This window comes from Talaromyces proteolyticus (genome assembly GCF_021365285.1).
Source record: "Talaromyces proteolyticus strain PMI_201 chromosome Unknown BGW36scaffold_4, whole genome shotgun sequence".
Classification (NCBI taxonomy): Eukaryota; Fungi; Ascomycota; class Eurotiomycetes; order Eurotiales; family Trichocomaceae; genus Talaromyces; species Talaromyces proteolyticus.
Genome location: NW_025764280.1, coordinates 2,260,939 through 2,283,225, shown reverse-complemented (window position 1 = coordinate 2,283,225; position 22,287 = coordinate 2,260,939). Strand labels below are relative to the sequence as shown.

The 22,287-nt window shown below is 48.9% G+C and overlaps 7 protein-coding genes across 7 annotated transcripts; 3 read left to right on the top strand and 4 right to left on the bottom strand.

The window, feature by feature from the left end:
- Nucleotides 1–598: 598 nt before the first annotated feature.
- On the bottom strand, nucleotides 599–3,064 carry BGW36DRAFT_291961 (fungal-specific transcription factor domain-containing protein; the record flags this gene model as incomplete). Its single annotated transcript, XM_046210882.1, has 5 exons — nucleotides 599–1,301; nucleotides 1,357–1,908; nucleotides 1,959–2,134; nucleotides 2,188–2,684; nucleotides 2,740–3,064. The coding sequence occupies 5 exons, from the start codon at nucleotides 3,062–3,064 to the stop codon at nucleotides 599–601; spliced, it is 2,253 nt and encodes a 750-aa protein (XP_046074605.1).
- Nucleotides 3,065–4,056: 992 nt separating this feature from the next.
- On the bottom strand, nucleotides 4,057–9,335 carry BGW36DRAFT_138021 (uncharacterized protein). The gene is made up of 5 exons (XM_046209415.1): nucleotides 8,921–9,335; nucleotides 8,505–8,856; nucleotides 5,873–8,454; nucleotides 5,198–5,819; nucleotides 4,057–5,139 (listed from the first exon to the last, which is right to left on the bottom strand). Exons 1-5 carry the CDS (start codon nucleotides 9,155–9,157, stop codon nucleotides 4,340–4,342), a joined length of 4,593 nt encoding a protein of 1,530 aa, XP_046074604.1. The 5' UTR covers nucleotides 9,158–9,335; the 3' UTR covers nucleotides 4,057–4,339.
- Nucleotides 9,336–9,594: 259 nt separating this feature from the next.
- Nucleotides 9,595–10,441, top strand: BGW36DRAFT_293111 (40S ribosomal protein S11; the record flags this gene model as incomplete). The annotated part of the gene is made up of 3 exons (XM_046210967.1): nucleotides 9,595–9,772; nucleotides 10,047–10,285; nucleotides 10,373–10,441. The coding sequence occupies 3 exons, from the start codon at nucleotides 9,595–9,597 to the stop codon at nucleotides 10,439–10,441; spliced, it is 486 nt and encodes a 161-aa protein (XP_046074603.1).
- A 779-nt stretch (nucleotides 10,442–11,220) lies between these two features.
- BGW36DRAFT_425699 (uncharacterized protein) lies at nucleotides 11,221–13,411 on the bottom strand (the record flags this gene model as incomplete). Its single annotated transcript, XM_046220148.1, has 2 exons — nucleotides 11,221–12,780; nucleotides 12,833–13,411. 2 exons carry the CDS (start codon nucleotides 13,409–13,411, stop codon nucleotides 11,221–11,223), a joined length of 2,139 nt encoding a protein of 712 aa, XP_046074602.1.
- A 649-nt stretch (nucleotides 13,412–14,060) lies between these two features.
- On the top strand, nucleotides 14,061–16,962 carry BGW36DRAFT_317136 (ANTH domain-containing protein). Its single transcript, XM_046212575.1, has 5 exons — nucleotides 14,061–14,506; nucleotides 14,579–14,816; nucleotides 14,862–15,052; nucleotides 15,103–15,214; nucleotides 15,267–16,962. The coding sequence occupies exons 1-5, from the start codon at nucleotides 14,459–14,461 to the stop codon at nucleotides 16,607–16,609; spliced, it is 1,932 nt and encodes a 643-aa protein (XP_046074601.1). The 5' UTR covers nucleotides 14,061–14,458; the 3' UTR covers nucleotides 16,610–16,962.
- A 1,104-nt stretch (nucleotides 16,963–18,066) lies between these two features.
- On the top strand, nucleotides 18,067–20,265 carry BGW36DRAFT_291974 (uncharacterized protein; the record flags this gene model as incomplete). The annotated part of the gene is made up of 4 exons (XM_046210885.1): nucleotides 18,067–18,844; nucleotides 18,893–19,209; nucleotides 19,256–19,371; nucleotides 19,416–20,265. The coding sequence occupies 4 exons, from the start codon at nucleotides 18,067–18,069 to the stop codon at nucleotides 20,263–20,265; spliced, it is 2,061 nt and encodes a 686-aa protein (XP_046074600.1).
- Nucleotides 20,266–20,709: 444 nt separating this feature from the next.
- On the bottom strand, nucleotides 20,710–21,618 carry BGW36DRAFT_292375 (GPR/FUN34 family protein; the record flags this gene model as incomplete). Its single annotated transcript, XM_046210911.1, has 3 exons — nucleotides 20,710–21,033; nucleotides 21,084–21,249; nucleotides 21,314–21,618. The coding sequence occupies 3 exons, from the start codon at nucleotides 21,616–21,618 to the stop codon at nucleotides 20,710–20,712; spliced, it is 795 nt and encodes a 264-aa protein (XP_046074599.1).
- Nucleotides 21,619–22,287: the final 669 nt, after the last annotated feature.

The window sequence follows — 22,287 nt, the reverse complement described above, 5'->3', positions numbered from 1 at the left end:
ACGAAAATAGGCTTCGTCTTCCACCGACCTAGCTGCCTTGTTCGCTTTCGTGGTGCATCGCGGATGAAATTGGAAGTTTACATGTATCATCGAGTCTAGAGCTGAGGATCTTGGACCAGTTTAATACTGAAAGTCCAATCAAACTTGCGTCAAACTTGATTTGATGATTAAAGTTGTAATATGTAATATTCAATATCAGGGATTACAAAAACTATATGCAAGACGGTTCAATGTTATATACCAAACCTATCCTAACACCCGCGGCTACCATTCATAACTCATATTTAATCATTTCAAACGAGACTCCTTGCATCCTCCCTTAACCAGCCGTACATTGCCCATAACAAGATAAAGTCAAGTCAAGTGGGATACTCGAATTATTTACCGATCGAAGCGCCATTTTGATGCAAACCAAGTCCTCTTTAGAGAATCATTATATATACAGCTCATTCAGCGCGGGCTTGATCATGTATGATCTTATAGCCTTCGGGCTGGCGAAGTGGCCAGGAGTAATGGGGCCATTGTACTACGAAGTACAATAGCAATTTCGACATGCCTTTGTCGTCGACGCGAGGATTCGTCGTCGTCATAATTTCTACTACTGACCAACGTTGTTCCATGTATATCCAAAGAGCATATCCCCATTCATCGCCGGGCCGTTACCTGCACGGTAATTTCCATCTCCAGCCGCCACGTCCAGATTCGTCTGTCCCAAATAATCCGCCGTCGCAAACGGCATATCCATGAACGGCAATGCAGCCGTATCGCCGGCAAGTGTCGAGTCCACCGAAGGCCCGAACATGTCGGGCAACATCCATGCATACGGAGCAGTCAGTGGCGCATCTTCATGCGGGATCATCTTCGCCAGGTCAGCGGTTTCGTAGAATATGTCGGCTGCGTTGATTTCGTTGTGTGGTTCGCCAGGGACGAAATAGCCGGATGATTGGACTGGCGGAAGGCCGTCGACGTTAGGGATGTGGACGTTGCTGGATGGCTTGTCTTTGAGGGCACGTGTTTGTAGGGTTGATACAGGCTGTTGTTCGGTGGGCTTGGCCTGTGCGTCCTTGTGTGCTTTGTCAATGACTTTGCGTGCTGTGCGTTCCATGATTTCGCTCGTGGTAGCCATGAATTTCGCCTGTCTGGACCCGCCATCCTGCGGTGCCACTGTTTTGAAATACGTTGCTGCGGTTTTCAGCATCTCCAGATTCTCCTCAGTGGACGCGGTGTCGGGATTCACTGGTACCCGCAGAACATGTGAGAAAATTGTCAGATTTGCGACAAAGAGGAAATCCACAAGACACCTAAGCAGAGTTAGCCTCAGAATCATATTACTAGTTCTAAAACACATCTACTTACCAACTATACCCGAGATCCCTCCAAGGTAATCCACGCAATAATTTCAACGAATCTCGAGCAGCTTGTAAACAGATCGTACTATATTTAGTAGAGTTCGTAGAGACAAACTGAACGGGGTCGATTTCCGGTTTGAGACGTCTCCAGATCGCGACTTCGTGTAGGAGTGGCATACGGTTGATCAACGCCAACGAATGGCGGTAGGAAAGTATATGAGAGCATTTGGCAAGCACCTCCAATTCCTGTTCTCTGTCCAAAGCTTCTGATTTAGGGGGCTTGAAATCGAGATATGGGTTCTGGTTTTTCCATTCTTCTAGTTCGGCATTCAGGGAGTCAACCGTACTGCAAACTTCTGCGAAAGTCTTGTAGAAGGCTCGGCTCTTGTATAGCTCGCAGTAAATCTTGCGACGGAGAAGAGCATGGGCACAAGTTATGCGAAACCATTTGGGATACCAGTCTGTCGAGCTGTCTCCGAGGTCGGGATCATCGCTTGGCAAGTCAAGATCAAACTCGTCCGCGCTTTGCATGTTACCCATTCCTGTTTGGATAGAAAGGCTAAAAACATTGTGAGTTAAATACCATTAAGCAAATTTCAGACATCTTACGTTTGATCCAGAAAGAATGCACACCACCAAACCCTGTTCCGAATCTCTTGCTCCGTCGGACTAAGGTCAGGACGAGCGTTCCTCCTGTGTAGCCCTAGAGCGTCTGCGGATTGTATTGCTGCCGTGGTGAGTGGTAAAGCCTGTCGTATCCCTCCACTCACTCGCACAAATATTGCCTATTCTAAATCAGACTAGAGCCAGATTCGATAGACTTCGATGAAGTGCTTACCATAGCGAGCAAAGTCTGCACACCCAGTAAATCATTCCGGCGCAAAAACAACTCGGTCAACACTGCTGCAGCATTCTTCCAGTACATCCAAGCCTTTTCCGTGTCCTTTTCGGGTCTTGACGTGTGTCCATGTCGATATCGATAACTCAACGCCAATAACGCGTTAATACTCGCCCATCGACCAACGTCCGTACAATCCTGCTGTGTATATTGCCATTCCACCATGCGCATAAACGTCTCTTCGTGGAAAACCGGAAATATGCGATTGATCGTTCGGAAGTAGGTCTTCAGGAGCGAGAATACTTCTGATCGAGGAGGTAGCGCCCTATAAACCTGACATTGAAACAAATCGGCAAAGACATCCGAACGCCAATATATCGGCTGTGTCTTCCAGCAAGGTTGTGAAAACAAAGCATTGGGCCAATCCGCTTCACCGGTTTTATCTCGGATAAACTGAACTCCGTCTCGTGAGAGGATGTAGTAAGTCGAAGCACGGCCTGCGGAAACATTAGATGGGGCTATATCAGAACTACAGTCTCCAGGCTCTCTCACCATAATATATGGGCTCCTCCCCCGAGTCCGACTTTATGAAAAGCGCCGAATTGAACGGGATGCTCTGACTAGTTGCAGACTGCGGAGAGGACATTGAGTTCGGAGTACTATCGGTATGTGATGGTGTTGATGCGCTTTCGTTCTCGTAAGGCGGGGCGTAATCCACGTCATCGTCCGAGCTGAACCCATCACCATCATCTTCCAATTTAATATCCATTCCGTCATCCCCAGGATCAATCCCCGCAGATCGCAGCAAATCCTCCATTTGTTTCAACCTCGTTTGGAGTCTCCGTACATGTTGACTTCTGCAAAGAAGAATTAGCATCCGCATCACAGTCCCCCAACGAGACCCAAAAAAAAAACTCCCAATCAATACCTTTTCACCGAATCAACCTTTGGCCGCTTAAACTGCGTTACAGTACATTTCGTCCCCCGATTCAAACACGCCACACAAATCGGCACCGAAAATTCAAAGGTACATGTCGATCTTCGCTGGCGACACGCATCACACGTCTATCACGATTTTCCTTCATATTAGCTCCGGAAGCTTGCGGCACGCAGAAGGAGGAAGGGAGGTAGATATACCGTTTCTTGACGAACACCCCGCTCTTTCAATCCATCTGAATAAATCCTTTTCGTCTCATGCAGAGATGCTTTCCGGGGGCCTGTTCCATGAGGAACACGGGTTGCGCGACCGCCACTGACGGCCTGCATCATACCGGCGTCGCCTTTTTTCTTTTCCTCGTCTGACGGCCGCGCTGTGTGTGTACTGTGCTGCAGACTAGTCCCATGCAAACCGACCGATTAGAGAATGGGATCGCACGAGGGAAACATCCATGCTACGGCAGCAGGGGTTCTGTGACGTTGAGTGGCGGTTGGTTAAATGACGCTGCTATTCCTCACGGGCACCAGTTCTGGGGCTACTCTGCGCGCGGGGGCGGCGGAGATAACGGAGACTAAGATAAGAGCAGCGAAGAGGCGCAGTCCGTGAAGCCGAGCAGACAAGACGAGGAGCAGCAGACGCACGAGCGAGTATGGGAGCTATAAGGTGAGATTTTCGAGGCTTGGATAGCTGGTGGTAGTACTGTATGAGGGCGAGGGAACCAATTGCTGATGCAGCAAGTGCTAGGTAGGACGGGATACGGAGCAATCGAATGCCGGCCGCCGCCCAGTGCGGCAGAACCTATCATTAGTAATGCAGCAATGGCCTACGTGCGTATAAAAAAATTTTTAACTTTTAGAGTTATATTAGACTTAAATTTTAACGTTAGTTAGAGATCGTAGAACGAGCATCTGATTTGCGCAAATCGGCCGCGATCGGGCGTCTGCTTGCTGCGGTCGACCGATCGATTTTTCTGACTTGTTAGCAATATATGGTTCATAGCTTAATTAGATCGTAGACCCTCTGATATGATATTTAGCAGAAATAACAATTCGAGCTCATCGTAAAATTGAGGCTAAAAAGCAGTGGTGTGATAACAAAACGCCCCAACATCCACCCGGATGCCAATAAAAAATCTCAGAGATCGCCGCTCTTAAGGCTCAGATAAGATCGCATCTCACACGCTAACGCCACATAATAATCATACTAAATTGCAAATCATGAAAACAGCTTCGACGCCAACGCTTGTACCGATTTGCTCCAGAGTCCTTGTCCCACGGTTGGCTGAGGTTGTTTCAGTTCCGGCGAGACTTTCTTTCCTTTGCTGGAGACACCCAGATGATACAGAATGACTTCTCGCATTTGCGTGTCTGACAGACCTTTGGTGTGGTTGTTACCGAAGCCATACACTTTGGTAAGGGCAATGTCGGTGCCTACTTCCAGCTTTTGGGTCTCGTTTGCACCGTCATCCTTGTGCTGGCTGAGTCGAGGCGTGATGTGAAAGTCGACATCCACTCGAGCACGCTTCTGCTCTTCCCCAGCACCAATAGAGCCTACAAGGATACATCGGGCTCGCAAGGTTGGTTCGGCATCAGGTTTCTCCACCAGCATAGTCTTGGTGACACCTTGGAAGTTCAAGACCCGGATTTCTTCCTCCAGTTTCTGGGTCAAATTCCATCCGTCGGACATAAAACCGAATAGCTGTTTGAGAGAGATGGAAGACGGGGGTATGGAGGCGATCCTCTTCTGTAGGCAAGACAGAATAAGCGCCTTGGTAGGAGTAATAGTAGGCGCCACAAATTTAGGAGACCCAGGTCTTTGTGGAACATAGGAAAGCTCAACGGCCTGAAGGCTATCCACTTGCATTGCTGTGTCAGGCACTGTAAATAATTTTGGGTGTAGTTTGACTTGAAGTTCTTCCTTGTAGCTCAGAGTCAAAACGGGACCAGCTAGCTCAGGTGCATCGGCAGCCAATACTACAGACCATCCCGTCTGCGATTGCAGCAGATCGACAGAGTCTAGTAAAGAATAATTGAATTAGATGTGACTTCTACAGAGCGAATTCAGACTTCTTACCCTTGAGAGCGCTCACTTCCTTCACGCTCCATCCACGACACTCTTCTCTAACTCTCTCTGCTTCTCGAATCTGCTCCAAAAACTCCGACTTGAGCTCTGTCCCAGCCTCGATGGTGTCAACCTTATCCTGTAAGTCCTCTTGCATTGCCTGGAGCTGTTGTTTTTTGGTCGTAATCTCAGCATCCACTTTAGCAAGTCTCTCTCTTGCTGTGCGCAACTCATCAGGATCACAATTCTCCATCTCGTTGATAAGTTCCCGCAATTTCGACGCTTCTGAGTCGAGAGAGGTGTGTTTGCTAACGAGGTCGGGGACTACACTGTTGAGGACGTTTTCTTGTTGGGCAAGAGCGTTGTCATCATCTTTCATCTCTTCCACGTGACGATCCAGCCCTTCCTTGAGACCTTCCAAGAGTTTCATCCGCCATTCATACCACATAGCTTTACTCAAAAGTCTAGCATGTGTCTTGATGTTACGGAATTGATTATCCATAACGACGCGAATGTCGGGTGGTGCAGTCACATATTCACGGAACAGCGGTGGATTATCAGCAAACGTCTCAGTTTCGATTGAGCGTATAATTTGGCGCCCTTCAGAAATATACGACTTCAACTCACGACAAGACTTCCGTATATAATTAGCGAAATACGTTCACTGCACAATTGAACGTCACTTACGTGTTGATACAACTCAAGCATCGGAACTGTGCAGAAGCCAGCTGCGACACAGTCCTCGAAGCTGAATTCTTTCTTTCCTCGATGAAAGCTCCCTGAACGATTCAGTGTGCTGTCGTTACCTGGAACAGTGGTATGTCGTCTTTTGGTCGTGGTTAGCTCCATAAAGTGGATGTTGGTCAAGTTCAAGAAATCCTGTAACTGAAGCGGTTCCCAATCCAAATCGCCCTCCGCCTCCTCATCACCCTCTTCGCCATTTTCTTGTTCCTCTTCGGTGGGCTCGGTGTTGAATTGAACGTTCTTAATAGGACTCTTCAATTTGATCGGACTTTTGAAAACTACTGGAGGCTGGCCTCTAGGTGTAAAACTGCCATGCTTCTCTGGTGAAAGGTCAAAGAGTTTCCCAGAGCTACGTTTTGAGCGGCGCACTGTTTCGTCTTTCGATGGAGGAGCAGGGAGCTTAACCGGCTTGACAGGGCTTGCAGAAATGGCACGAATTCTCTTGGGAGTTTCTTCCTCCTCGTCCTCATCAAGTTCAAGAGGGCGTTTACCAAGAAGGCCCTTAGCAGCACCAACATGGAGACTCTTGCGGTTGCCAACCTTGCGCTTCTTAGGCGTCAGGCTGGAGATGAGATCTCTCAGACTTAATGTCGGATCAAGGTCACTAGCTTGAAGGGATAGATTGTGTCCTTCCTCCCTATGTTCCTCTTCCTCTCGCTCGCGATCGACCTCCTCGTGTATTTTAACAGGATCCTCAAACCGAAGTCGTTTGGGTGATTGATCCTGAGGTACGAAATCCTCGGCATCTTCACCTATAGAGCGTCGACGATCAAGTATGGCAGCAACCTTTGGCGATCCCAGGCCTTCTTTATCAATACCAAGACCGGATGAATATCGTGGATGGGGACGCAGAATAAATGCTGGAGCCGACTCGCCACCTGCACTGTTCTCAAAAAGACTCCTGCGCCCTGGCGACTGAGATTTATTCGCCGAGGCTCGAATCTCTTCGCGAAAGAGTTTCTTTGGCGAAGCACTACGGAAAGTGATGTTGCTGGAAGGAGGGGTTTTTTCAGGAGTAGTCGGTCGAGGAGGTTGTGGAGTGAGTTGTTTTGAAGGTGTTCGAGGTTTAGTGGGTGTGGTTTGTCGTGGAGGAGAAAGGCGCGTGGCAGACGACGCAGACTCTCTTCTCGTCCGTTGTACGCGAACTCTGGCAAGAGTAGGACTTTCTATCTCTGAAACAACGGCAGCGACATCCTGTGGGTTGAGAGCTTTAGGAGGAGATAGTGGTACATTGTCTTGAAATGGTGAGCTAGCCAATTGACCTGAATCCGTCTCCAGTTCCATAAGTTGCTTCGCCTGCTCTTTAGTGTTGGTTTCCAACCCAGGAGGCAGAATCCGGCCCATAGCTGTAGTAAAGTCCATTCCCTCAGTATGTCCATCTTGTGATTCAGTACTCTCCTCAATGGGGGAAAGGATGCGGCCAACTGCTCCAGTGAAATCCATTGCGGCGTCATCTTCATCCTCTTCGTCACCATCACCCCATTCCGAAAAGTCACGACCAGTTAGTTCTTCATGCTGAGGCGTCACGCTTAGCAGATCCTGATTAAGCTGTTCAGTGCTAGATGGTTTCTTGCTAAGTACCCCACCAACCACATTTGTTAATTCCATGGTCATCTCCTCGTCCTCGTTCATATTACTGTCAGCATCTGACTTGGCCGGCGACTTCGTTGCTTCAATTCCGCCAACAACATTAGTCAGGTCCATAGTCTGTTCGTCATAATTGCTCTGCTCCGCTATTGACTTTCGACGATTCAGATTCTGGCCATTAGCGGCTCCTCCAAGTATTCGTCCTACAGCGCCTGTAATTTCCATACTGAGATCTTCATTTTCGTTATCAACATCATCTGCACCGTCATCGTCGTCACTTGATTTCGTATTTGCATCCTGGAGTGGATTTATATTTTCTTGATCTTGTAAAGCGCTCATGTCTTCCACATCAAAGCTAATCCTTTGGCCCTTTTGAATCCAGGGCTTGAATGCACCCGCAATTTCCTGATTGCCAGCTAATGTATCGCCAGGCTCGTGAAAGTCGATGTCTCTGGTGCCAGCTTCCCGAGCGGCTTGTCGCAATGCCTCGTTCAAACGAGCACTCGAGCTTGTGTTAGAATCATCCGTTTGATTTGAGCCACTCGTACGGGCAGTCACATCATCAAGGCTCATCGCTGTGCTTTCCCCGTCGAAATCATTATCGCTGTCCGATTCAGCATCATCAACATCTTTGATCGGACTTCGTGTCCCGTCGCTACCACCCATAGAACTGCCACTAAATGGACTTGATGAGAACTCCCTTGGCTGTTCTTGCAAACCATGTTGAATTGGTGAGAATGAAACGTCCGGGTCTTCGTCGAATTCCTCGTCCGCTGGGAGTTCAGGAGTGTCGGCAGGGGCTTGACTGGTGGAGTTCGCCAATGAAGATGCGCGCCTAGTTGAGTTTGATGAAGATGAAGCCGTCGAATCTTCTCCCAGTTCAACAACGTTCCACGTGTGAAGGGTAGCTTCGGGAGCAAATGAAACTCTGCGGTTACCTATCGAATGTTAATCGCGCTGTCCAACCACCTATATCATCGTAACTCACCCATAGACTTCCGCCGGGCCTCTCTCTGTTCAAGAATTGCCTTTCTTTCACGCTCCCTCCGCTCTTTCTCCTCGCGTTCTTTGGCATCACGGATGGCCGAGCCGGCATTGAAGCCGTCAAAAGGATTGTCCAATTGCTCTGTGCCAGTCACGGGGGCCTTTGCAGGCGTGGAAAAATCAATGAGGAGACCCTCTTCTGCCTGAGGCGATTTCGGTGTATTTCGCGACTTCCTTGGTGACGGGCTTCGGCTGGCATTTCGTTTCCGTGCACCATCGAATGCTGGTATTTGGCGGGGGGGCGAAAGTGGAACAGTTGGCTTGAGAATAGATTTCAGAGGAATCGCCATCGATGACTAGAGAGGAATCAATGAGTAAATATCCACTTCACCAGGTCAGAGTAAGAATAAGGTGGTGTACCTTTCGTCGATTGCCATTTGATATTTGAAGCGCATCTAATCCCCCAGGTCCTAAACTTTTGCTACGCGATTTCTTGTCTCGCGTCACTGTCCGACCAGCAGCAGTCGCATCTTTCATTGCGTCAATATCTGCCGTAGCGTTCTCCTTATCCAGCGCTGCATTCCTCTTCGGTACGTAGGCGATTGAACGTCGAGAGCGAGGGCGAACGCTTGCCCCCGCGGTGTCGCGCGACGCCATTATTGGGCAATAGATGGGATGGAGAAGAAATTAATAGCAATGAACAATGTTTTCAAAGACCCGTCGTGACATCAATGGCGCGCAAAAACGCAGCACTAATCAGAAACACAACAGCATCAACAATAGCAGCAACGACAGGCAACGGTAGCAGCGATGATGATGCAAAGCGCGTTTGACCTACAAACGACACCGCCTTCCCGAATCGGGCCTGCAGCGGCAAATGTAAACAAACCAAAGAAGCCCTAGCCGAGGTGCGCTATGCCGTTTATGCACTAGTGTAGACATCGCACATTTCGCACACAATTATCCATCTAGCAAGACTTGCAGCCTGGGCTCCGCACAAATTTCTCAACCTTCGACGTCGACAACCACCACCACCCCTCTCTTCACCCAGCTCGACATCACCTCTCGCAGTGTCGACCTGATTCCTCGCAACCATGGCGACCGAGTTGACCGTCCAGTCGGAGCGCGCCTTCCAGAAGCAGCCTCACATCTTCCTCAACTCCAAGTCTAAGGCCAAGTCCAAGAGAGTCGGAAAGGGTGGCCGAAGATGGTACAAGGACGTTGGTCTGGGATTCCGTACCCCCAAGACCGCCATTGAGGGCAGCTACATCGGTATGATACGCTCTACGAATATCACGTCGAAAGAATATCTGAAGTGTTGGAAACCGAGGAACTCGCATTGATCGACGATACGCATATGATGGAAATCACAGTTTTTAAGTGGGAAATACGAATATCCAGCATTATTTTTGCCACAGGAAACGAGAGAAAACCGGCTCGACGATTACAACATATGCGTTAATATCAATTTGCGATTCCTCGGACCCACAAATTCAAGATGCTTTGCGACAATTTTTTTGGGTATGCGATGCTAACTATTCTCAAGACAAGAAGTGCCCCTTCACCGGTCTCGTCTCCATCCGTGGCCGTATCTTGACCGGCACCGTTGTGTCCACCAAGATGCACCGTACCCTCATCATCCGCCGTGAATACCTTCACTACGTCCCCAAGTACGACCGTTACGAGAAGCGCCACAAGAACCTGGCTGCTCACGTCTCGCCAGCCTTCCGTGTTGAAGAAGGTGACCAGGTGACCGTCGGCCAGTGCCGTCCTCTGTCCAAGACTGTATGTAGATCTACTCCATTTCGAATACGCGTCAAAACGTTCGATATTCGATGGTATATTCAGCGAATTTACTAATACCGATTGTAGGTCCGCTTCAACGTTCTCCGTGTCCTCCCCCGCACCGGCAAGGCCGTCAAGTCCTTCTCCAAATTCTAAACAAATCAACGCTAGATTTTGAAATGTTCATGGGGTTTTCATTTGTGAGGATATTATAACGACACAGCAAAACGGGACATGGGAGGAAAAAAATTCAAAAATGGGACTGACAGCTAAACTGCTGTTTTTTATTGCAAACCAGTCGCGAGGAAATAAAACAAAGGTCATCATCATTTCACAACATGGATGGGTTGATTAATCGGCGACGAGTGTTTGTGTATGGCAGGTGTTTCCCTAGAAATTTTTTTTGATCTCTTACATTAGGTGACTCGGCTTGGTATAAGTAAACTTTTTACTGCATTAGCAAATCAATGGATTTGTGTACTTTCTTTTTTCCACTTTAGTAATGAGACGAGACAAGGCGAAGTCTGGCAATTTTAAGGCGATAAATCTAGTCCCATCCACAGTTATCGACCAAAAATGCCGACCAAACATCGAAAAGGGGTATCCATCTAAAGACGGCTCTAACTTTGAAAGAAGATAATACACCTGAAGGTGGTAAACATGCCTATATTGGGGGAGAGCCCGACTCGGCAGCGGCAGATATTCAACACGATGGCACCAATCACGATATTGATTCTGACCAGAGTTTGGGGCGAATGACCATTATCTCCACCTGATACGCCTTCTCAACATGAGAAAGGAATCTCACAGTTAAATCAAGTCCATCAGCCCATCGTGCTTACAAATCCCGCTCAAAACCCGAATATGTCTCCATATCTCATCCTCTATCGTAGAAAATATTTGTATCACTTGGCAAAATCAGTAAATTTAGCGATTCACTCACTAAACGTCGAACTCCCTATCGAGTCCCAAAAGGCGGACCAGTCATAGTCCATGATACGGTTAGTATGTGTCCGCTCGTCGCCGAAACGATCACCACCGGGCGTGTCGTTTCTAAGTGTTGAATCGCTGGCATTGCTAGAGTGTGGGCTATGCTTTATTTTTGATGGTGTGACGGGTGCATCCGACTGACGAGGGTTTTGAACGTCCGGCGCCGCGGAAGGTACACGTTGGACTTGAGCGCTAGAAGGGATACTCTCGATTGAGGGCACTATTTCTTCTTTCACAGACGGTGCATGGTTGACTTCAGGCGAGGGACTTGCGTGAACTGGCGACCAAGACGCTGACTCCGGGTTAAACATAGAGATATGGAGTGTAGCTACAGTTCTGTTTCTAGCTGAGAATGTTTCGTCACTGGTCTTGCGAACCTTGCTTTCTGAAGAGAACTGATGCAGAGCTGGTCGTTTCTCAGCAATTTTCACGGCTTCCTTGCCCTTTCCACTCGATGGAGAAGGGGTAGGAGTGTTTGTGATGACCATAACGTTGTCATCGGCGTCATCGAAAATACTAAGCCTATCCATGGACTCACGAACGATCCGAGAAGCCTCGGTTGCAGGGTCTTCATGTTTCTCGGTGTTGTTTTTCGGTGATGATTTTTCCACCATCACATAGTCCTCGATAGAATTATTGTTATCGCTCGACTGGCTAGATTCATTTGTGCTGGGTGCTATCGCCTCAACATTTTCCATCTTAGTGGCATCATGGCCCGATTCCACACCGCGAAGATATTCATCCGTATTCCTAGAGGAAGCAAATGACCAAGAAACATTCAGGGCGAGAGCGACATCATTGACATATTCGTTTCTAACTCGAAGTAACTTGACTAGTTTCCCAATAGTCGTTCCTACAACAAAGTCATTCTCGAACCTCTTTTCGGACAGTTTGTCGTGAAGCTTTGTTTTAACAGTCTTGCTAGCAGCTATTTTGTCGAGCTGTAGCACGGCTTCTATATCTTGGTGCTGGTTTGCTAAAGCTAAAAGCTCGTCGATTCTGAACGTGGTGAGGATTGCCTTCCGGGAAATGGATCCCCAGATGATCCATTCTTTCGTCCCGTAATAGCCCATGGTTCTGATGGAGTAACGCCTCATGAGATCTCTCATGTAAAAAACATGATCTGGATTAACTTGTCCCGGGTCAACAATACTTACAATAGCATTTCTGTTAGCTCTTAAAGCTCGGTGAATCGGGATTAGCGGATCAATCGATGTTGAGATGAAAGGCGAGGGTATGCGTTTTTTATTAACGTGAGTCCAAACCCACGCTGGAAACTCCTCCAGCCGCTCTGCTGGATTCGGAATATTGGCCAGGTTCTCAGTGAACGCGTAGGCGATGTAGCCAAACCGTGTGTTGATACCCGCGCTTTCATCATTGGAGAAGCGGAACAGGAGAGAAGGCATCTGATCTGGTTTGGGCGGCTTCGGAAACTCTTCCCTCCTGTTGAGTCCATAGGAGCGAATGTGCTCGATTGGGTCGGTTATTACCCCTGGCTCAATTTGCTATGTCACTGATTAGTACCTTGGCGTCATTTGTAAGACATTGGTGACTCACTACAGACGTAGACGACATTTGACTGGCCTTGACATTCTCTTCAGGTCGTTGGATTAGCTGAGGAGCTATTGGTTGACTCTCAATTGATGTTGGTTCATCTGCAATCGTGATGAGGTTTGATCGGCTCGGTGGTGGCGGTGGTTGTACTGGATGTGCTGGTTTCTGTAATTGTCGTCTTCTTTCAACCTTGACTTGGAATCGAGACACGTCCAAGTCTCGTGCTCTCGCTACAAGCCCAATATGACATCTGCGAGCGGACTCTCTGATCTTTTCAAAGAGGTGCGAGAAGCGACTAGGTCCTTCACTAAATGAGACCTGCTCGTGGACCACACGCCAGTCATGATGTAGCTTTCGTCCTAAGTCCTCCCACTGAATTACTAAAGTGGACTTTTTGAGGCCATCAGGAGGAAAGCCTTCGGCTGATATCTTGATTCGATATATTTCATTGAAAATTTTTGTGACCTCGCCATGGTGAAGGTCAAAGAACCTTCTCATGCAACATAGAAGGAACCGCTCTTCCTGGGTCCAGCTATGATGAGGCCGCTTTTCCCTGAAGTTGAGGGATACAGGTGGTCCCATGCTGCCCTAGTAAGATAGGGAAAGAAGGTGAGCTTGTAATGGTACAATGTCAAGTAATCTGAAAGTGAGAACTGTGTGTGAGTACGGCACAGGGTAGATAATCTGTTTGGAATAAATAATAATATTATCAACCAAGGCTGCGCTTGTGAGAGCCTATCTTTCAGATGAGAGGGACGTGAAGCTGAAAAGAAAGAACGAGAGAGAGAAAGTCAGATGCATGGTTGAGGGGCGATGGCAGGGTAAGGTGGAGGGCGGTTCTCCAGGCACCATCTCGGTGACCTGCTTGTCACATTGTCACTCTCAGAAGTGTCTTGTGGTGAAATAACAGTTCATATTCAGAGTCTAGCTGGGAGTACAGTGCAATTTGTTCTCCAACATATTTTACCCAAGAAGTGGTGGTAAAGTGAGAGAAAAAATTCAGTCAAAAGATTTATCTCAATTGATAATCAAATATCGATATAGCAATTCACCGCGGCCATCTCGACCCAGTAAAGCACACGTACAAGGTATCATGCATGGTGTTGATACAAGTCGAAGGACGGTAGACGTGCCAAGACATTCATTCGGCAGTCATGTTCTAGTACTGGCAAGCAGCGGCAGCAGTAGACCCACAGCAAACGGACGACAACGCTGGCAGCCGCAAGTCAATCCTGTTATGACTGCTGCCAACTCATGCAGTCTGCGGTCCACGATTATTTATTCAACCGCGAGTCTGACTGCAATCGTCTTCCACCGTGCTGTACGCCGGCTACTCGACCACCTGCAGTTTACCTCTTTTTATTCTGCTATTTCTTCCCGTGTATCGGTATTTATCCGTACCAGCTCGCCAACCGTCATCATTACCCTCTGCGCAGAGGGGCACATCGTTCCCTTATTGGCATGTCACACCGAGCAAGCATGATGCTGAGCGCTGAATCGTTGATCTAAACACCGTATCTCGCGCGTCTTGCACATTGGACATTGGCCCGGCCAATGCTGAGGAGCCGTCACGTCTGCCCTGGACTTCCGTCTATCGCCAATTGCATTACCCTATCAACAATCTAGAGAATGACGCAGAACTTTGAAAAGTCGGTCAAAGGGGCCACAAAGATTAAGGTACGTCTACTATTGGCCGTTCTGGTGTGCCCGGTGATTCCGATGGCTCTTTGCTGACCGAATTTGTTACAGCTTGCCCCCCCCAAGTCGAAATATATCGAGCATATTCTCCTAGCAACGCGCAGCGGAGAGGCCGGTGTCGCGGAAATCTTTCGCACGTTGCAGTTTCGATTACGCGACTCAACATGGACTATTGTTTTTAAATCGCTCATCGTGCTTCACTTGATGATCCGAGAGGGTGCCGAATCGGCAACGCTGGAATACCTTGCGGAGAATCCGAGGAAAATAGCAATCAGCAGCTTTTCAGAAGGCGAGTTTCACTGCTATTTATAATGACTATGCTAATTCCTGGCAGTTCAATCACAGGGACACAACATCCGGAGATATTCCGATTACTTTATTGCTCGCGCCCGAGCCTTTTCGGATTCCAAAGTCGACTACGTCCGTAGTGGACAAGGCCGATTAAAACGTCTAACAGTCGACAAAGGCTTGTTAAGAGAGACGGAAGTTGTGCAAAAGCAGATCAAGGCATTGCTGAAATGTGACGTATGTTGAATTATCTGAGCGGTGCGTGTTGATATTAACTCGATATTTAGCTCCTGACAGATGATGTCGAAAATGAAATCACCCTGACTGCTTTCCGGCTTTTGACCCTCGATCTGCTAGCTCTATACTCTGTTATGAATGAAGGCACAATCAATGTCCTGGGTGAGATCTCTCTTTGATTGCCTTAATTATTTGAAAATACTAATTGTTTCAGAGCACTATTTTGAGATGTCACGCCCAGACAGCGAGCGTGCCTTGAAAATCTACAAAACGTTCGGCGCGCAAACTGAAGAGGTGGTCAAATTCCTCGGTGTGGCCCGGCATTTCGAGTATGCCACCCGATTGGAGATCCCGAACCTCAAACACGCCTCAACCGATCTCGTGCAGCTATTGGAGAATGACCTGAACGATCCTGATTTCGACCTACGGCGGAGAGACTATCGGGTGCAAAAGAATGGCAAGAAAGGGCGAACTTCGTCATTCAGCAAGTCGCCGATAACGTCCAAGGCCAATGCACCGTCTAGTTTCACGCCCAGCAGACCTCAAACGGCACCAGCTCCAAAGCCAGAGACCAAGGCCGCAGGTGGCGATCTCATTGACTTTTTCGATTCGATTGATATGAATCAGCAACAACCTAGCCAACCACCGCAACTGCAAAACTTCCAACAGGCCGGCTTTGGTCAACAGATGTTTCAAGGGCAACCAACGGGCTTTCCCACTCAGCAAACAGGGTTTGCGCAGCCCCAGTCTCAGTTGGGGTTTCAGCAGACTAGTTTTGCTAGTGGCTACAATCAGCAACAGGGCACTAATCCATTTGCCCAATCTCAACCCCAACCTCAACCCCAAGCACCAGTACCGGCCACGCCTCAGCAACTCCAGACCCAGCCCACGGGTGCAGGATTCGGTGGCTACGGTCCACAATCGTATGGATTCCAGAGCACGCTGCCAGCCATTCCTCAAAACGGAGTATCAACGTTCCAACAGCAACAGCAACAAGGCGTTTCAAACGCATTCCAACCACAACAGACGAGTTTCCAACCGCAGCAAAACACTTTCCAACAACAATCAAATGCTTTACAACCGCAGCAGACCGGCACTAACCCATTCCGAGCATCCATGCTCATCTCCAATCCCAGTAGCAGTGCCGGCGGCTTCAATCAACCAGGGCAGGCCCCTAAACCACTAACGCGGCAAAACACCAACCCCTTCTCAAAGAGACTCTCGATGGCTCCTCCATCCCAGCCACCACCAATGCCACAACAACTTCCATCTCCATCCCCCTTTCAGCCAGGCCAACCCACCGCCCATCCCCTCCAGCCTCAACGCACAGGCACAAACCCATTCGCCAAGCAGTCCCCGGCGCTTCCAACCGCGTCTCAACAAACTCTCCAACCCTTACAGCCCAATCCAACCGGCAGCACCAATCCCTTCCGCCAAAGCGCGTTTATCAACCAGCAGACCGGCCAAGCATGGCAAGTCGGCGGGCAGCACGGGACTATGGGGGGATTAGAACAGCTCGACACCGTGCCCATCTTCCCTCGCCCGGGAATGACGTGAATAGACCGTACATAATCGTATCTTATGTTTGAAACTTGTGCAACATCACCAGCGCATCATTCTTTCGTTTTATTGGCTTCTTTCTGTGGATACTTCTAATCTGCTACTACACAATACCGTATTTGATAGATAATGCATGTCATTGGGTATTGACCATAAGCGCGTCTATATTATTTCAAATGTTGATGTTTGATGTTGATTGATAGGTGATGGAGTGGCACGTGCAGTTCTATTAATATCTGCTCAGCCACCACGCTTACATATACATACTTACATACCAGCATTAATAACAAAAACTATCTAAATTGCATATGTAGTTTAGGTATAAGTAGCCGAGTTTACGTACATAATAAGATAAACTATATGTTATTAATTATTCTGGACATCAATTGCAATAATATCATTATCAGCTGGCGCTAAGTCAACTATATGTACATATATATATCTAAGTAAGAATATTGCACTATGTGCAAAGAATGGCACCAATAAGATTCAAATATTTAATGCTTTTGGTGAAATCTAAAGTCCTGATAATTATCAATTGATATATGCTTATAGTAGTCTATCCTTAGTTGTATTGATTCAGCATTGAATGTTATATATAAATAGCACGTGGAGGCTGAACAATTGGTGTACATTATTTGGAATTGTTTATATTAAAAATAGACTGGCTATTAATCGATATTAGCCTAATATGAGATTAATCAATAAGTCCTTTAAAATGATACTATGATGACATCCATTGATATATACTTTGTCTATAGTATCAGCATACTGGAGAACGAGCCGCTTGGCCGGTATAGCCAAAGCTTAAACGCAGTATCTACTGTGCGATCGTCGCGAGTGAGCCTCGATGTATCATGTCAAGACAACGTCCGTCTACAAAACTCTTCTACTTGCAATAAAATACCAATAGTAAACGACATCAAAAAAAAGAAAAGAAATACGACCGGAACGAGGACGGCCGATCGAGTGGCCAGGCCCACCACGTGATTGACTCCATTATCCAATTCTCTATTGGCCTTGCTACGCAGCTCCATTTAATTTCCGGCAGTGCCTCATCGCTCGAGAACGGCGCTTACGCATTAAGGCAGTTGATAACAGCCAGTCTCGGCATTTTCTAGAGCAAAGCTTGATTGTTCCAGCTTCGATTTGATTTGCCCGGGTCGGCGTCCATCCGTGGCATCCACGGGGCTAAACAGTGGCTGTACATTCTGGCGCTGGAATCTGTCTGGATCATTCCTGATTATTATTCTCGCACTCTGATCTTCCCTCTTATATTCCTAAGCGCCGCTGAACCATGCAGCCGGGACTCGTCTGCCCGGACCTTGTGTGAGCAGTCGGGGATAGATACAAACGACAGCAGTAGCATTCTGCGTTATCTCGCTTACATACTGACTAGCAGAGTCCAGACTAGCCGTGCGTTGGTGTTGGTGTTGGAAGTCAATGGGATGGACATGGACGCCAAGCCCGGCTTCCCCAGCCAGACTCGTCCTGCTGCATCGCAACCCACCACGCACGCATACGAGCAGGTGTTTCCCGTCTTTGCAGAGCAGGAGAAGCAGGAGTCAGACGCGACAGCCACAGCGACAGCACGACGTCCCTCGACCACTGCACCCCGCCGCAATGTGCACCTCCAACCCACAACAGTATCGGCACAGGTGCGCCCGCCGCGCAAGGCCAACGGCCGATCGCCATTGTTCTGGGTGAACGCTGACGTGCAGTCCGTCAAGGGAGGATCGAGGGAGGAGACGCTGAAACGGATTCGATCGCACGTCATGTCCGAGCACAACCGGAAGAAGCGGCTGGAGAATACTCGACGGTATAACAAGAACAAGACATGGAAGAACCTCGCTTTTCGGCCGGATCCTGCGGCCACCAGCAAGTCGAGCCAGTCGCCGCCGACTTTTTTCACATCAGGCTCGTCGACCTCATCCTCGTCGTCGCCGGAGCATGCGAGTTCAAAGGACTCTGCGTCGCCGGAGAGCGGGGACGACTTGCCTACAGGCGCGGTGCAAAAGATGCAGCAGGATAGTAATACTTTTATCGCGGATACGGATACATTCATTGTAAATACGGCTCCTGAGATGGTTGAGAGTGTGCAGGTAGACCCGTTGCAGCAGGGTGAGATTCTGCTTGCGCATCCTTGGTCGTATATAGGCGTTGGGGGAAGCGACCCGTTCAATGCCGTTCAAGTGTCGGTTTCGAATTCGCATTTCCAGCATCTTCATACCTGTGGGTACTCTATCCTGGAATACCATACGTTCAAATCTAATTTTATAGTCTTGTACATTCTCGTCGGACAAGCAGCGCCGTTTCAGAACCACGGTATCCCATCGTTACAGAGTCACTGGACTGCATTAATCCAGTCCAGTCCAGTTCTGATGCACTCGGCCATCACTCTGGCAGCCACACACAAGGCGTTGTCCGTCGGCGTCTTCTTCGCAGATCCGGCAACGCAGCGTGGGAGTTCGTTCATCCTCGACAGGCTGTACCATCGGGGCGAGACTATCAAGCTGATCAATTCGGATCTATCGGACCCGTCGAGAGCGTCGAGCGATGCTTTGATAGCGGCGGTGGCTCTGATGATAGGGATTGAGGTTAGTTAGACGCTTTGACGCTTGGTCGACTTTTCTAACTTGTCAGATTGTCGGCGGCCATCTCGACTGGATCATGATCCATCTGAATGGTCTACGCAAGATCGTTTCGCTGCGGCAGAATTTCTCAGACATCGCCAAACACGTACGATGGCAAATCGAGTGGTTAGTTCATCTAATATCTACATATACAGATATTAATTGAGTAGGACCGACATCCGCGCCGCCTGCAAGAAAATGTCCCAACCAATCTTCCCCTTCATCCGCTACACCATGCCCGAACACACACCCGCAATCCTCTTCCCTGAAAACGCTGGACCCCTCGCCTCCAATCTCCGCGCTCTCGCCCTCGTCCCCGGCCTCTTCGGCATCGAAATGCGCCGCACGATCGACGACCTAACCTCACTCACGATCTTCTGCGAAATCTACAAAACCCACAAGCCCCAACCCCTCTCCTCCGCACCCCCGCTGCTCTGCGAGCCGGACATTGAGGAATACTTCAACAACGAAGTCCTCTACATCGAATACACTCTCTGCAACGACCGCTTTACATCCTTCCCTACCCACCCAACTCCTGTCCTGCGCGGCGACGACACCATCGAAGGCGGCGTGCGCCTCGCCATGCTCTTGTTCCACAACACCATCACCTGGGCCTGGTACCCTGCAGTTGGCCCGATCTTCTGCGCGCCCATCTTCGCACTCGAAACGGGGGTCCGCAATGGGCTCGCTGCGGGAAATTACGAATCGGCTCACCCCCTCCTCATCTGGATCGGGTTTATCGGGTACTGCGCGGCGAAATTGATACCCCCAAGTCGCGCTTTTTTCCTCGATGTGGTGATTTCCGCTATCAAGACGAGTAATATTACCAATAACACACTCCAAATCGCAGGGGGCATGGGTGTAGATACGGATTATACCCAATCTGAACGAATCGATTCCTTCGACTCATTGGAGGATCTGCTGCAGCGGTATTTCTACGTGCCGCGCTGTTATCGCGACGAGGCGCGGGAGTTATGGGCGATTATTCAAACGGACTTGATTCAAGTTGGACTTGAGTAGATATATATATATATATTAATGGGTATACCTGTATAGTTATGATATTAGCTGTATGGTTATGTTATTATGCTAACGAATGATGTACATTACGATTGATTATTCTTATTATTTAATTGAAACTTGATTCATTTTGATTTCCTCCGCATTATTAGATTAAGATACACATTATAGTCCTAGTGCGTCCACTAGAGTACCTACTAGGAACTATGTTTTCGGATCTGCACAATATTTAAGGAAACGACTGTAACGGGCTAGGCTGCATCGACCAACCCTGACCATACCAACCAGCAGATCAAAGCGATCAGACCAGGAAGGCACAAGTAAGTCTAGGGTGGTGTAGTACACACGGGTATCGCAAACGACAATTCCTGCACCATCTCTTCTCTTCTCTCTCTCATCAGATGAGTAACCACCGTCCCATCCTACCATTTTAAGACGGAACGATTAAACAGTCTCCCGCTCAGCTTTGGTCCTGCGCTCCATACCCTTCTCGCTCCACGGGAAGTGCGCAACGGGGATAACGAAGAAGCTGTTACTCGAGTCCGCGATACCGGCGAGGGCATTGTACCAGGCCAAAAACGCCGCGAGGAGCGCAAAGAACCCGCCGGCTTTGATGATGCTGGTCGTCGGGGCGCCACTGGCGTCTTGAACGAGGTAGCCGATGCCGAGCAGCAGGAAGGCCATGTCGAGGGAGAAGAAAAGGCTGAAGAATGCAACTGTGGAACGCAGCGTGCACAGGAGCAGGATGAATGTGAAGATGAACCAGCCCTAGGCAGAGTTAGTAGGATGGATTTTAAGTAAAAGGGGAAGGGACGGACCATTAGGAACAGGCCGAATGAGTTGTTGAATTCACGCGGGCCGTTCACGGTTAGGGTGCTCTCGATGTTGAAGCCTCCAGGGGTCAGGATGATGCCGACGGCAATCCAGAAGCCGCCGTAGGAGGAGAGGGCGGTGGCACCAAAGGTGTTGCCGACGGCCATTTCCCTGGCTCTGTTAGTGGTCTGGCGACGAAACTTACATGTATAGAAAGAAAAGGGGATGGGCTTACCACATGCCGGCCAGAAGCTGGACCAAACCACCATAGCCAAAGGCAGGGCCAATAACGATGCTGGGCTCAGTGATGTTGCGGGTGCCCATGTTGATAGCACCAAGAACAAAGGTAGTCAATGCGAAACCACACAGGCCCAAAGGCGCAGGGTTGGCGAACTTGCGGTCGCTCACGGGCCGGTACAGACCAGGCTGGAATTCACCTCCAAAGGCGGGTAGGCGAGACTCAGCGGTGTTGACATGGGCCAGAGGACCGTATCCAAAGCGAGCGGCAGCGCGCGCAACCTCGTGCTCCTCGTGCGACATCTGAGGGACAGCCCTGGTGCCATTGGCCCCGGCGGCAGGCGCGGCGACAGTGGCCTCTTTATCGGGGGGGTTATGTCGGCCATGGTTTTCTTCTTCTTTCTTTAGCTTAGATGGGATTCAGAAGTGACGATGAGACGATGAGAGGATGAGTGAGAGGATGAGAGGAGAGGAAAGAGAGAAAGAGATGAGCAAGAGAAAATTTTTAGCGTGATGTTAGCACAAACAGCCCGCCCACGGTACAAACACACAACAAAGCCAACAGCGTGGCCCAAAACAGACAGTAGGGGTGATATTTATTATAAATATAGATGCATGCAAGAGGGTGCTAGTCCATGCACACACTCACCTCAGACAATGCACTGACAATATAATATTATATTATAATAGTATCGTTGATAGAAAACGGCAGCTGCAGGTGGAGTGCTTGTGACAGGGTTGAGACGGGAGCCCCGCAAGAGGATGAAACAAGACTGGAGGAGTAATTAAGGAGTAATTAATTAATCTGAAATTGAAATTGAAGTTGCAGATTACCAGGTCCTGGGCTGTCTGGACTGAGCTGCAGTAAGCTGGGGACCGAGCAGAAAGGGGTTCTATATAAAGCAGACGGAGACATGCTAGCTACTGGAGCTCGGGAGCAGCAACAGGTGAGCCGCTGACGAGCGGACTCGA

Bases quoted from the DNA above. Each gene is read 5' to 3' on its own strand.
- BGW36DRAFT_138021 (XM_046209415.1), bottom strand. From the start codon at position 9,157: ATGGCGTCGCGCGACACCGCGGGGGCAAGCGTTCGCCCTCGCTCTCGA. The intron at 8,857-8,920 runs GTACACCACCTT...ATTCCTCTCTAG, and splicing joins CAAATGGCAATCGACGAAAG to TCATCGATGGCGATTCCTCT. The intron at 5,140-5,197 runs GTAAGAAGTCTG...ATTCTTTACTAG, and splicing joins GGAAGTGAGCGCTCTCAAGG to ACTCTGTCGATCTGCTGCAA.
- BGW36DRAFT_317136 (XM_046212575.1), top strand. From the start codon at position 14,459: ATGACGCAGAACTTTGAAAAGTCGGTCAAAGGGGCCACAAAGATTAAG. The intron at 14,507-14,578 runs GTACGTCTACTA...AATTTGTTACAG, and splicing joins AAGGGGCCACAAAGATTAAG to CTTGCCCCCCCCAAGTCGAA. The intron at 15,215-15,266 runs GTGAGATCTCTC...TAATTGTTTCAG, and splicing joins AGGCACAATCAATGTCCTGG to AGCACTATTTTGAGATGTCA.